The 13,635-nt window shown below is 40.7% G+C and overlaps 1 protein-coding gene across 1 annotated transcript; it reads left to right on the top strand.

The window, feature by feature from the left end:
* Positions 1 to 393: 393 nt before the first annotated feature.
* rab21 (RAB21, member RAS oncogene family) lies at positions 394 to 11,673 on the top strand. Its single transcript, XM_006781003.3, has 7 exons — positions 394 to 863; positions 6,014 to 6,073; positions 6,156 to 6,263; positions 6,898 to 6,961; positions 10,369 to 10,423; positions 10,602 to 10,690; positions 11,192 to 11,673. Exons 1-7 carry the CDS (start codon positions 729 to 731, stop codon positions 11,329 to 11,331), a joined length of 651 nt encoding a protein of 216 aa, XP_006781066.1. The 5' UTR covers positions 394 to 728; the 3' UTR covers positions 11,332 to 11,673.
* The last annotated feature ends 1,962 nt before the right edge of the window (positions 11,674 to 13,635 follow it).

The raw sequence follows: 13,635 nt of genomic DNA on the forward strand, positions 1-13,635 counted from the left end.
CCCTTTTAACAGGAAGAAACCTCCAAAAGAACCAGGCTTAGGAAGGGGCAGCAGCCTGCTGCGACATTTTAAAATCAGTTTCCACCTGCTTCTCTCATGTTAAATTCTCTGAAGTTTTAATTCTACTGTTTCTATTTTTCCCATTTACGTTTGTATCCATTTGTCATCGTTATTTGTAATTTTAACTTTTTCAATTCAAAGCTTTTCTATTTTCAAAGTTTCAATGTCTTCTATTTTAAGACATTTAAGTTGAACGTTCTATTTTCCCCAAACTTTGGTATCTATCTTTCTTTTGATTCCTTAAATGTTATATTTCCATCGCTCTCCCTGCGTTGTGTCTTTACAGACAACAGGACGAAAACAAAGGTGCTCAGTGAGTCCTCCTCCGAGCAGACACGATCTTTGGTTGAGCTAGCCGGCTAACTGTTAGCTAAGAGAGACGCCATTAGTTGGGTGAAAATCAGGCTTTGGCCACAGGGTGAAACGCGATCTGTCTCTGGGTTTGGACTCGCTTCCCTCCGAGCTGCGAGTAGATTCTGGTAGAAGTCGGGTCCGTGTGTGCTGTCGAGCTGTCCCTCTCATGATTTTAGCTCCTTTTTTGAAGTCGGAAGCCGATGTGAGCTGCGCAGGACTTCATTTCCGACTGGGTTAGCATTAGCAGCGCTAGCCTTAAAACGCCCGTTTTGCGGATAAAAGCGGAGGATTTGTGCGAGTTTTAACTGCCAGCCATGGCGGCGGCGAACAGCGGCAAGACCTATTCGTTCAAGGTGGTGCTGCTCGGGGAGGGCTGCGTGGGGAAGACGTCGCTGGTGCTCAGATACTGCGAGAACAAATTCAACGACAAACACATCACAACTCTACAGGTAAGAGGGGCGGAGGAGCCGGGCTCGTGCCTGTCATCGCGCGCTGCAGGTGGCAGGTGTAGGGGAGTCTTGTGTTTCCTGACCCGGGCCTACCGGGGGAGCTGAGTTATTGCGAAATATCGGCGGTGTTGTGGCTGTAACTGGATCCGATGACGGAGGGGAAAGTCAGGTGTTTTTCCGGGAGATTTACGATCATAAACAGCCAGAAATACATCTGATACACCTGACTTCACTCACTGTTATCACCACGGGTGCTTTAATCTCCACGGGGGCCAGGGGCAAAAGAGAGTAGCTGTGGCCCCACAGGAACCCCCAACAGAGCATTTTAAAGCCTTTAGTGGTGTAGCAAAGACAGGAAGCATGAGGAAAGAGAGGTGAGGAGATGAAGAGACATGGGTGAAACAAGTGAAAGTGACCTGCACGATCTGTTTGGTTATAAAAACAAAAGCTTGTACAGGAGAAGGATTGGGGGGGGGGGGGGGAAGGGAGAGGAAGCTTACTTGACTTGAAGCTGAAGTGCCTCTCACCTGCATTCTTTCTAGTGACCAGCGGGTGGAGCCTCCTGGTGATTATGTAGAAGTCTATCAGAAAACAGTCCTTCCTCTAGTGTCCTCTTTGAGCTCTGCAAACACGTTTCTGATGACTTTATAATGTCAGTCTGTAGATTAACGTTCTACTGAATTCAAAATGATATTCGTTTAGTAAATAAAGGCCACATTAGAGTCCAAAAGGACCAGTAAGATGGGGCTGATTTAGGGTAGGGGTGACCTTGTGATTGACCAGATGATACAGTATGATCACGTGAGGTCTCGGATTCTCAATACAGCTGTGTGAAACCGCAAATTTTGGTATTGATCTGATATCAAGTAAATACAGACCCAGTTTTGCTGATACAATACCGATATGTAAAAGCAGGTTATATATGGGAGAGCGGTGTGTCATGATTCATGAGATGAAATGTTGTCAATATGCAACTCTGAACACTAAATCCTTGTGATTTGACTTTCCACAATAATTAATTAGTTTCTGTGTATTTAGAATCTGAGGCTTTTGGAAACCTGGGATAAAATGTTTCTGCCTCTAAAAGACTTCAAACCAACAGAAGCAGAAGACCGCAATTTCTTTCCCTCATTTCTTGTTGCATACGATGATGATTTGAGAGTCAAATGAAACTGAAACTTCGCTGCTTTTCTTCCACCATCAGCGTGCAACTGACTCCTGCAGTGCAGATGTGTCTGGGCATGTGGGACTGCTTCGCTCACCTGTGGAGCGATTTCTGTCTGCTCTGCTGTCAGGTGTAAATGCGCTGCTCAGCTTCCAGCAACATCTCACCAAGGAGCAGAAGCTCAAAGGAAACAGCAGGAAAGTCCTGCAGGTTTCCGTGTGGCTGCTACTGTTTTACAAGCAGTCCTCTGGCCGTCGTCTGCTGATACCTGTCCCAGCTGTTTGAGTCAGGATTAGACCGTTGATATGGATTCACCACACTTTATTTATTAATTTACCTTTGAACTTTATAGATTTATTGAGCATGGAGGTGGTGGGTGAGAGTTTTCCTGTGCTCTGACCGGCAAGTGTGAAAAAGCAGCAAAGGTGAGACCCTGTGAGGCGAAGGCAGAAACCTTTATCTCCACGCTGCTGAGTGGACACTCTTTCCTTCATCTTTGAGTCACTTTGAGCTTTCCCCACTGCAAATTGAAGGGGTGTGTGTGTGTGTGTGTGTTTGGGGGGTGGGGTGGGGTGGGGGGGATAATTAGAATAATAGGACCCTTTTTTTTTTTTTTTTTAAGAACTATTTAACAAATGCTTTGAAGAGGAAAAAAACAACACTTCCACGTGCAGGTGTGATTTTAAATACAACATTTGGGAGATTTATTTGAGTTCACACCTTGTGGAAAATTAATCAATTAAAAATAGGCCAGTTTCATATAAATAAAACGTAGCAGTGGCTGAATAACTTACAAATATAAATAATAATCATGAAAACTATTTGTATGGAATTATGCCCTCATTTCACGCAGGCAGTGTGAAATGATCAATCAACCGTCCAGCTCAGGGTCCACAATATATAGATATTTATTTCAAAATAAAAGCATATTAAATGATACTTTTCTCACTGTTTAGTGTGATTTCTGTTTCTGAACATCACTGCAGAGCTTCTCCATATCAGGGCTGTAAGAAGTCACTTTAATATTCACGCAGGACTGCAGAGTGTCATCAGTGAGGAAACGGCGCTGTTTGGACTTCATGTAGTTTATGCTGAGAAAACCTGCTTGCTTAAGTATGTGGCTCCAAAGATGCGTAAGCTTTATAAATGTGTGCAACGATTTGTGTAACTTTCGAGGACTTACGCATGCACTCGCGCTCAATCCACACAGAAATGCGGAGCAATCTGCCCTCAACTAAAACAATTTCACAAATGTGTTCATCCAAACCTGAATAATTACTGATCATTTACGCACAATTTATTAATTTAAGCTTCACAAATCAGATAAGCTTTTTGCTTTCAAAAACCTTTCTGTGTGTACAATTCTTAAAACTACACATAACATTTCACTAGCTCGCTCACAAAACCTTAAATACGTGCGGAAGAATCACCTGATACGCAAAGATCATGTCACACACCCACTTGGGGTTTGATGCTTAGTGCTCAACTTATAGCAAAGTGCAGAGATGGAGAGAGGCGTTAGACTAGCAGAACTTTATTCACCTGGAGGCGGTGAACACAGTGACCACCTCAGTACTAACATTTAACTCACAGCTGAGCCCGTTAGGCTCTCTTTGCAGGTAGTAGTTAATACTTTTTCTCCCTCTGTGAACTTTATACTGTAGATGTTACTCTCACTCTTACTTAAACTCTGCTTAATGAGGATGTGTGGAGTTGCTGAAAGGCATTGTGGGGGATGTAGGCTGGGGAAGGATGTGGGTTCGCCACAAACTCCGTTCGCCGCAGAGTAAAAATGCTGTCTTTGTGTTTGCTTCGTGGCCTCGGCTGTTTGGAGGATCCTTGATGAGGACGAGGATCAGCAAGCCCTCCAGGTTTTCTGTGGACAGCGTCGCAGTCACATGGTCATGTGAATGAACCTCGGCATCACACTTGCAGGGCTCAGGTCTACGCCCACTCTCATGTGACGCACAAAGGGGCATCCCAGCTGATTGCAGAGTCTCCTGACCGTGGATGAAGGATCATCTCACTGAAGCTTAAAGCGTCAGCACAGCATGAGTGTCGAACGAAGCATCTCAGCGTTCTTTAGATGAGAGGATTAGGAGAAACTTCCAGAGGCTGTTGATGGTTTGTTTTTGCCAGCACGAGTTCTGCATTATCGAACTGTCATGATTTGTCATGGGACTGTGAAGAAAAGTGTCTGTGTGTATGCATTTTCCAGTCATCCTCTCAGTTCAGAAGGATTTAAAGATGTTTATTAGCAGTGCCGCTGATGGACATCTTTGATGTTAGGGAGTTTAAACCAGTTCCTGCTGTTTGTTTTATCTGCTGTAGGTTTACCCAGAACCAGTACTTTATATTAAAATGATAAAACTGGCTACACTTGTGGTCATTTTCAACTAACTGGTGTGATAATTGTCTGAATCCTTATCCAACCCTGGATTTAGCATTTCAGTCATGTAACAGACAGTTTTTGGAAGTAAACAGAAAAAGCACATAAAAGGAAAACTGGTTTAAAATTGAATATGAAAGTAAACAGTCGGGGGAATTAGAATCAGTTACTGATTTCATTTTTGGCACGTTTGGGCTTCCGTAGCTTTGGTTTAAACCTCAGAGGTCAGAGCACTCGTGGAGCAGTGCAGTCAGCTGACCGACGTCACATTTACACACTAATTCTCAACCTTAATCACATACTATCACAGCCCCACTCTCAGCCTTCCTCTCACCTCTCCACCATAAATCTCTCCCCTCTGCTCCGTCCAGCCATCACGTAAATTCTGCTGCTGATGTTGAAATCTTAATTTCGGGTTTGACTTTCCCAGAGAACGCTTCAATAAATCATATGTGACTGGGACGGAGGGGAAAAGCCACAGCCTGCTGCTCGGCAGGACTTTGGTCTTTGGTTTATTGCTGCGCAGACTGTCAACAGAAATCAGTTGACAGGTTAAAATAAAACTTGCAGATGTTTTTGTGGTAAAATGTGGGAAGTTACAAAAGTTGTTGCAGAAGGCTGATTTCAGCAGAGATGCTCGTAAATTATTGGTTTAACTTCTGGTCAAAGGGCACGTGCAGAGAGCTGAGGCGGTTTCAGAATATGTTTGGGGATTTATCTGCTAAAATAATCTCAGACTTTATTTTTTTTCACCATCCACCAGTTTATTGTGCATATTTTCTACTGTTTAGTTTCTATTTTAGTTTCTAGCGCTTATGTTTTACTATCTCCAGTCCCAAAAAAAGTGTGAGAGTGTAAAATGTAAATTAGAAAATGTCATGAACCTATGTTTTATTCACAACAGAGCATAGGACACATATAAGAGTTTAAAATGAGAAAATGAACCATTCAGCTGCATCAATGCTGAAAGGTGTACACAGATAACAGAGCATCTGCTCCCGTCCAGGCAGGGAAGGCCTTCATATTTCAGCAGACCTGCCTGCAGTCAGGACCTTACACCAGCCGAAAACAGCATCGCGAAATGAAAAATATGGCAAAGCAGCAACAGCAGCAGCCCAGATGTTTTACAGACTGTAGTTAAAAGAAGAGAGGATGCTGCAGTGTGGGCAACATGCCAGTTTTATTGAGACATGTTGCTGGTATCAAATTTAAAATGAGTTCATATTTTTTACTAAAATGTTTCATTTTCTCAGTTTAAACGTTTCTCTCTTTTATTGTAAATTGAGATTCATGGAATTACAAGTCATTACATTCTGTTTTTATTTACATTTACATGACAAACTGTTTGTCTTGTGTTTTTGATATTTTAGCATTTTTAATTGGTGAGATACTTTATTTTATTTAGTTTAATGGAAATTTATTGAACTTTTTTTCTGCTGCTTTATTTTGTTTAGTATCTTATTTAACATTTTATCTAGTTTTTATTTTGTTTTTAGTTGTTGAGCTACCTTTCAATATTATTTTGCTGAGATGAATCTTATTCAAATTGAGTTTGTGAAATTATTAAAATAATCATGTTGTCCTCTTCCTACGCAGGCGTCCTTCCTCACAAAGAAGCTGAACATCACAGGAAAAAGAGTAAACCTCGCCATATGGGTAAGGCTGCGTTCAAAGTAGTTTTTGTTCTCCTGATCTTCTGAGTAAAGTTTTTGGGTGTTAACGTTGTCTGGTTGTGCAGGACACAGCGGGTCAGGAGCGCTTCCACGCCTTAGGTCCCATCTACTACAGAGACTCCAATGGAGCCATACTAGTGTACGACATAACAGACGAAGACTCCTTTCAGAAGGTACTTTTGAAAACTAAAGTTTGATGATCCAACATCGTAAAAGCAGACTCTCGACAACATGTCATTATGGAAATGACAAAACAGCAGTGGAAGCTAAACTCGTAACAAACAAATAACCAGTTTTGTGTCCTTTTATCCACAACCTTGGAGCAGCTATATAGAAGCTTTACAGTTCATCCAGGAAGTAAAATTTCTTTTTAAATAATTTACAAAAAGTAAAAGACAGTTTACATGGCTGCTGGTGATCACTTGACCCTCTGGATTGAAAAAGGTCGACCCAAAACAATCAGTGTTTTGTTATGGACAAATGCTGAAATGTTCATTAAAGAAATGGTATTTAATTTAAACTTTTAGGACCTACTCTGAATTGCCCGGCTATAGTTTGGTAATCAGAACTAAAAAGTGCAGTCAGAGTATTTCTAGTCTTAAGATGAGTAAACATTAAGATTGAAACATCTTACAAATAAAAAGTCTGTCTGTCGGTCTTTGGATGTTAAACCCTTTGTTTCTCAGAATGTTAATTATGATCATAATGTTGCTCTTTCAGTTCCTGTCTGCATTATAATTACTTCATTATTTGTATCTTGGTTTTATGAAGGGTTTATTTGACCTGAGTGCTTTGTTGTCGTTGCAGGTGAAGAACTGGGTGAAAGAGTTGAGGAAAATGTTGGGCAACGAGATTTGTTTATGTATAGTAGGTAAGTTATCAGAAAGTGGTGGAGACCCAAAAGGTCAACATTTTAATACCTGGGATGCTGTTATGTTTCTACTACAGTACTTTCGAAAATACCTTTGTTTGAGTTTATCAATCTTTTGTTGTTGGTGGTGTTGATGACAGATGTACTAAAAAGTTCTGATTGTTGTCTTCAGTGATTTTTATTGAAAAATGAGTTCGTCAGAGTCCCGTCTGTGAGTTTTAACGGTTGCTTTTGATGTTGAGCATTTCCCTCAAGGCTTCTGCAGTGGGAAGTCTTGCTTCTGTAGGTTCTTAGTCATGGGTAACTGTTAAAGATCAAAGCCTGTAATGTTACAAAACAGTCCACTGTTTTAGCAAGGATAATGGAAACACGGTCCAGGCGTCCAGTTCAGGGAGTCCAGTTAGCTGAGGTGAAGCCTAGCAGACAGCTAGCAGCTAGAACAGCTGTAGCTGTCAGTCAAAGAGGCCACACCCCTAATAATACAAACTTTAAGCCTTTAAAAAATACAAATTAAGGAGTTATAAAGATATGAAAAGAAATGACCTTTAGAGTCCAGTTTGTGTGTTGGGCTGTAAACATATTTATCTCTGCTGTAAAGCTGGAAATTGTAACATGGGAGCCTCTAGTGGACATTCGGGAACTGCATGGTTTGATACCTACTCAATGGTTTTCATTTTTACCCTGTAGACCAGGCCTCGAGGGCCCGTGTCCTGCTGGTTTTGGATCTCACCCTGGGTCAACACATCTGAATTAAATGATTAGTTCATTACCAGGCCTCTGGAGAACTTAAAGACATGTTGAGGAGGTAATTTAGCTTTTTAATCAGCTGTGTTGGATCAAGGACACATCTAAAACCGGCAGGACACTGGCCTTCGAGGCCTGGAGTTTTCCCACCCCTGCTGTAGACAGACACCTTAAAACAAGGGGGCGAACATAAGGCCTGGGGGCCGGGATCGCCCCAGCAGGAAAGTGTGAAGGAGGACATACATTTTGGACTTTAAACTGTATTTCATAAATTTTACAGCTTTTCCCACTGATGCCCAACATCACTCCCACACCCGATCATATCACAGTAATAAAGTAACTGATAAATCATCATATCATAGATCACATCTACTATTGAAATGTTTTCTGGTTATTTTTTATTACAAAACAAACCCACCACGTAAACGGAGTTTGACATCCCTGTATTAAAAGGAAGCTGGCTGAAATTAAGTGAAATGATCCTTTAAGGTGTCACCAGCAGCACACTGACTTAAATATCAGCGATGACTCGTCTCTCGCATCAACACTGTTTTGTTTTGTTTTTTTTCTGATGTGGTTATATAGATAAATAGAAGTAGATTTAAGGGTTGGCTGGGAGTTTGTTAAATTGTGTGGTTCATGTGAACACATGAGCTGAGGAGGAAAACAGAAAATAAACCTCATGAGCAGCGTTTGTTTTTAAGATTTCATGTCACGCACACTGGACGTTTGGGCCTCCTCTGTTGCTCCTGTTGCCATAGCTGCTAAATATATGATGTTGTTAGTCCGTGTGTGGCTTCATGGGGGCAATTTGTACAGTTGTAACTGGATTATGTTGGTGATGTTGCGTTTGTCATGTGTTTGGACCCCATCGTACAGTTATCAAATCTGCTGTTTGGAAATTTGGATTTTGCTTTTAATTAGGCTCCACATCACATGAGGCCGGTCTTCAAAGTGCTCCCTCTGAGCTGAGCGCTGCATCGTTAACGTACCTGTTACATCCAGTTCACAGTTCAGATGCCTGCACAGAAATATTCAAATCATTACTGTGGGTGTTTGAATCTATAAATAGATATCATATTCAGCTTGGGTGGATTTGCATGCAGCTATCAGTAGCTGAGAAAATAACTTCTCAGCTTTAACACTCAGCGTTATAAATATTTTTCAGTGTTGTACTTCTATAAAAACCTCTGTGCACTTCAGAAGGTACATGTTTTCGTCAGTAGCTGGTGGAGACTAGTGATGGGAATTCCGGCTCTTTTTAGAAAACAGTCTGTTTTGGCTCGGCTCACTAAAAAGAGCCGGCTCTTTCGGCTCCTAACCAGCTCTTCAGGTTGTTTTGTTGCTTTAATTAATTTATTATCTATCTATCTCTATCTATCTATCTATCGTAAAAAAAAACATGGTTTTATTTATATATGTATAAATATCTACGGTGGCCCCTAGACCCAGTCAGAGCTAAAAGTGAACCTAAGCACTAAATATTAACTTTTGTGAGGAAGCAAAAAGAAGCTGGAGAGCTTTTAGGGAGCAATGATCAGTGCTTATATCAGTGGAATAAATGACTGTGAGAGTGAAAGTGCTCACTGTAGCTTTGGTTTCAAGAATTTGAATGAATGTCTGATCACATCAGACTTATGAGGAACAATGTGGTTTCTGTCTCTGTTGTGGAACACTGCAAAAGCTCTTCATCCTCATGAGGATATATGAGGATCTGTGGGAGTCCACAATCATTCTGTAATTTGTGGACTCACAAACCCCCTACGGGGAGTGTTCAGGAGTGTGTGGTATATTCCCTGTACAGCTGTAGTGAGAGCGCAGTTGGCATCATGTTCTCAGTAGGTGTTGCACTCTGACAGAGCTGCTCTCTGTATGTAGCTATTGTTTGTTTTTCGTTGGTAGTTTTTCTGGACAGAATTTCTCATCTGTTTACAGACGATGTAGTTCTTTAACTTTACTGAGCGGCAACTTCCACCTGACGCTGGGGCGAGGTCAGATGGGAAGTGGGAGGGAAGTGCGTGAGCACCTCCACGTCTGAGGTTGTGGTTCTTGGTTGCTGCTCTAAGTGGAGTTCAGTATCTCAGGATATTTTTGGATGTGTGAGCGAAAGAGGGAGCGAGAGCTGTACCAATTTGTTTTTATGAAGAGAGCTGAGTGTGAAAGTGAAGCTGGTGATTTACCGGTCGATCCACATTCCCAGCTCAGCTCTGGGTAGTGACCGAAACAATGAGATGACAGATACAAGTGCCAGAAAACATTTTTGTGACAACTCTCTTTTAGAGACAAGGTGAGGTGGAGCTCAGAGTAGAGGCGCACCTCCTCCAGATTAAAAGGAGTCAGCTCAGGTGGTTTTGGGCACCTCAACTAGAAGGAGAGCCTGGGGCGGACCCAGGAGCAGGTTTGGGAATGCCTTAGTGCTCCACCGGGAGAGCTGGTGGAAGTGGCTGTGTGCAGGCAACTCTGAGAATTTCTGCATAGACTGATGGAGACCTGTCCATCATTCAGAGATGTGATTGACTACTTTTGCATGCAACTCTCTGACTGGGTAATGATTATCTTTGGTTGACTACAACTGCTAATCATAGATTATAAAGTATAATGTGCTGTGACCTTAAAGTGATTCTTAAATTGGGCATTTTACTGAAGGTTTGTTTTCTTTGCAGGTAATAAAATAGATTTGGACAAAGACAGACATGTTTCAGTGGAAGAGGCTGAGAGGTAACAACTGCTGCTTATTAGTCAATAATACTTTTATTATTAGTAGAAAATATAATGAAGAAAAATTAAAGTGAGCATCATTATTTTATAATTTCCACACCGAGCTGCTTAGCTGTGAGCAGCGATGATGTCCTGAGTCTGAGCAAAGTTTAATGGCCACTGTCATGTTCGTGTGCAGTTATGCCGAGTCGGTGGGAGCCAAACACTACCACACATCAGCCAAGCTAAATAAAGGCATCGAGGAACTCTTCCTGGATCTGTGTAAAAGTAAGACCGACAACATCTTTAATTTTTTTTCACAATACAAAAAAATTAAAGAGCAGCTAACTTTATATTTTGGAGGCTTAAGGAACAACTTTTACAACATATTTTTGTTTAAAGCGGACATGATTTATACTTTAATTATAAAACACATTTTGTTAAATCGCTTGATTAGTTAATCACATTAACCATATCCCTAGACATTTTGTCATAGACAGGTGCAGAGCATTATAAACAGTGTTCTGTCCAGGATTGGCTGATTAGATGTTTGTGATCATACTAAACAGGTTAACCGAACAAACAGGCCAGTGAGTGAATTCTGTTCATTTGTCACAAAGTTTCTGTCAATAATTTTAAGGTTGAAATGAGTGGTGTGCAAACATGTGCACCGAATTCAAATCCGTAGGAAACAGGGTGTAAAAAAACAAAACAAAAAAAAAAAAACAACCTTTCTTTTAAACTCGGGATCTGACCTTTGACCTCTGAACGGGTCTACTGTCTTTTCAGGGATGATGGAAACTGCTCAGGCTGAGGAGAGGTTGAAGGGCAACGGAGCCAGCCAATCAGCATCGAGTAGGCGGGGTGTACAGATTGTTGATGATGAACCACAGGCCACGCCCGCTGGAGGCTGCTGCTCCTCTGGCTAACACACACACAAGCACACACCTTCTCTCTGTGCTTGCAGACATAATATCCACACACACATTTTCCAGTGTCTGTCGGTCCGCTCTACTGTAATCTGCTGTGTCCATTCAGCGCCGCCTCTGCTGCTAAGGAGCATGGGAAATCATATTTAAATTTGTTTAATCTGTGTTCCCTCCAAAATAAAAGTACCTGGAGTCCTTATGATTAAAAGGAGTGTGTGTTCAGTGATTAAATCACTTTCTTTAATGATAATAACTCCCCATGTTAGTTTGTCGTTGATAAACGTCCATCTGCAGCTGTTTGTGTGTTTGTACTAAACATTATTAATAAAAGACATGAAATCATTCTGAGGACAGAAAGTTGAGTCTCAGGCTTTTAACACAGATTTTTGTTTTTGTGTATTTGGGGGGAAATAGGGGTTTAACGCACACACACCCAAGCGCACACACATACATATAATACTACCCCCATTAATCTTCATGTTTATCTGAAGTATGTTTTCAAACTAAGAGGAGGAACACAGGACTGGCTGTTTGTGGTGCAGTGGCTCCACCTGCTGGTCAAAAGTTAAACTGCAGTGAATTGGTAAAACATCAAAAATGAGTTTAAATGTTTACTTTCAGGTGTTAAAACACTGAAAGAATACAGGGTGTCGCTTTTCATAACACGGCTGTCCAATCCACATTTTCTTTTTTAGAGGAAGACTCACACAAGCGGCTGTAAGACGATGAATATAGAAGCTCAGCAGAGTCGGGTCACATAATTGCTAAATGGTGCTGTGCAGAGTGACATCACTTAGTCAGGTGGACAAGGACTCTACGGAGCATGCTCTGTGGGTGCAGAACAAGCCCTCCGAGACCTTGAGCCACATTTTAATAGTGAATTTTGTAATTTGATTTAAAGAGGGAAGAAAATGTGTGAAGTCAGATTTCGATCGAAGCAGGAAGCTGTTAAACACATTGCTAAGAAGCAGAACTGCAGTTATAGATTCCCAAAATAAAAATAATATAAAAACAGATGTCTAAACTGAATAATAGAAAAGAAATGTGGGAAATGGAAAATTTTGTTGCTGAAACAGATTCTGTATATTGTAAATGAAGTAAAACAATCTTTTGCATTAAAAGTGCTGAAAAATCGAAATTTATTAAAAAAGGCTATTCCTCACATTTAGTCAGTTATTACATTTGATCTGTAATATAGCCAGTAAAATCTCAGAAAAGTGATTAGTGACGTGTTTAGATGACTTAAGTGTGAAAGTGTAATGATATTTAGAGGTCCTATTGGCAGGGAAGAAGGTCTTTATGGTGTAAAGTAACAGTAAATGGCACTTTTGGTGATCAAATGATTAGAAATGGGAAATTAAAACATTTTTGTTAAATGAGGGAGCACTGCCTCAGTGTCTCAACTGATTGTGCTTACATCGCCCCCCAGTGGCAATTCTGAGACAGAAAAAAGGTATTTAATTTAAAATTACTGAAAACTGAAACTCAGTTGAATGTTCACATTAGAGAAACTGGAGTACACGATTCTTTCTCTTATTTTTTGAAGAAAAAAAAAAAGAAAACCCCATGTTTTAATGGGTTTTACACACACACACAGACACACACACTTATTGAATTGATACTGTGCATGTCTGATTTCTGTAACCAAGTTTGTCTGACTTTTCGAAAAAAAAATAAAAAGCACTGATAACGCTGAAAATCTAGTCATATTCTCATAGCAGTGATGAAATCTGCCCAAGTTTTCTCTCTTTTGTCTCAGCTGTGAACTACTGATTTTTTTTTCCCACTGCATTTGTTGCTCCAGTCATCTCTGCTCCATGAAAAACATTGTACACAAAAATATATAAAACAGTGAGTGAATTGGTTCTTGCAGAAGAAGAAGAAAACAAAAATGATATTCTTCCCAAAAAAATAACAGATTGTTTTGGAAGTGTCACTTTTTTTTAAACTGCTTGTTTTTTCATCGTTTTTTTTTTTTTAAGATGAATGATTTGTACCCAAAAGCAATGCTCAGACTTTCGTCTTCAAAGGGTAACCTTTTCCAATGTTGCACACACTGATATGGAGTCCCAAAGAGCTCAAAATTATCAAATCGCAAACTGAACAATATGGCCAGAAAAATGTTGCTACCTATATCACTTTGGTTTATCTTTCAGCTAAAGTTATGAACTCTGCAGGTTGATGTTGGTCTCGGAAAATGAGCTCATTACAAAAAAGCCTCCAGGAAACAAACGCAGTCAAAGTGAGAGGAAAATACACCCTCAACACCTTTCAGTTCAAAGGTTTTGCATATCAGGAAATACA

The sequence above is a fragment of the Neolamprologus brichardi genome, chromosome 17 (genome assembly GCF_056152115.1).
Source record: "Neolamprologus brichardi isolate AB-2024 chromosome 17, ASM5615211v1, whole genome shotgun sequence".
Taxonomy (NCBI): domain Eukaryota; kingdom Metazoa; phylum Chordata; class Actinopteri; order Cichliformes; family Cichlidae; genus Neolamprologus; species Neolamprologus brichardi.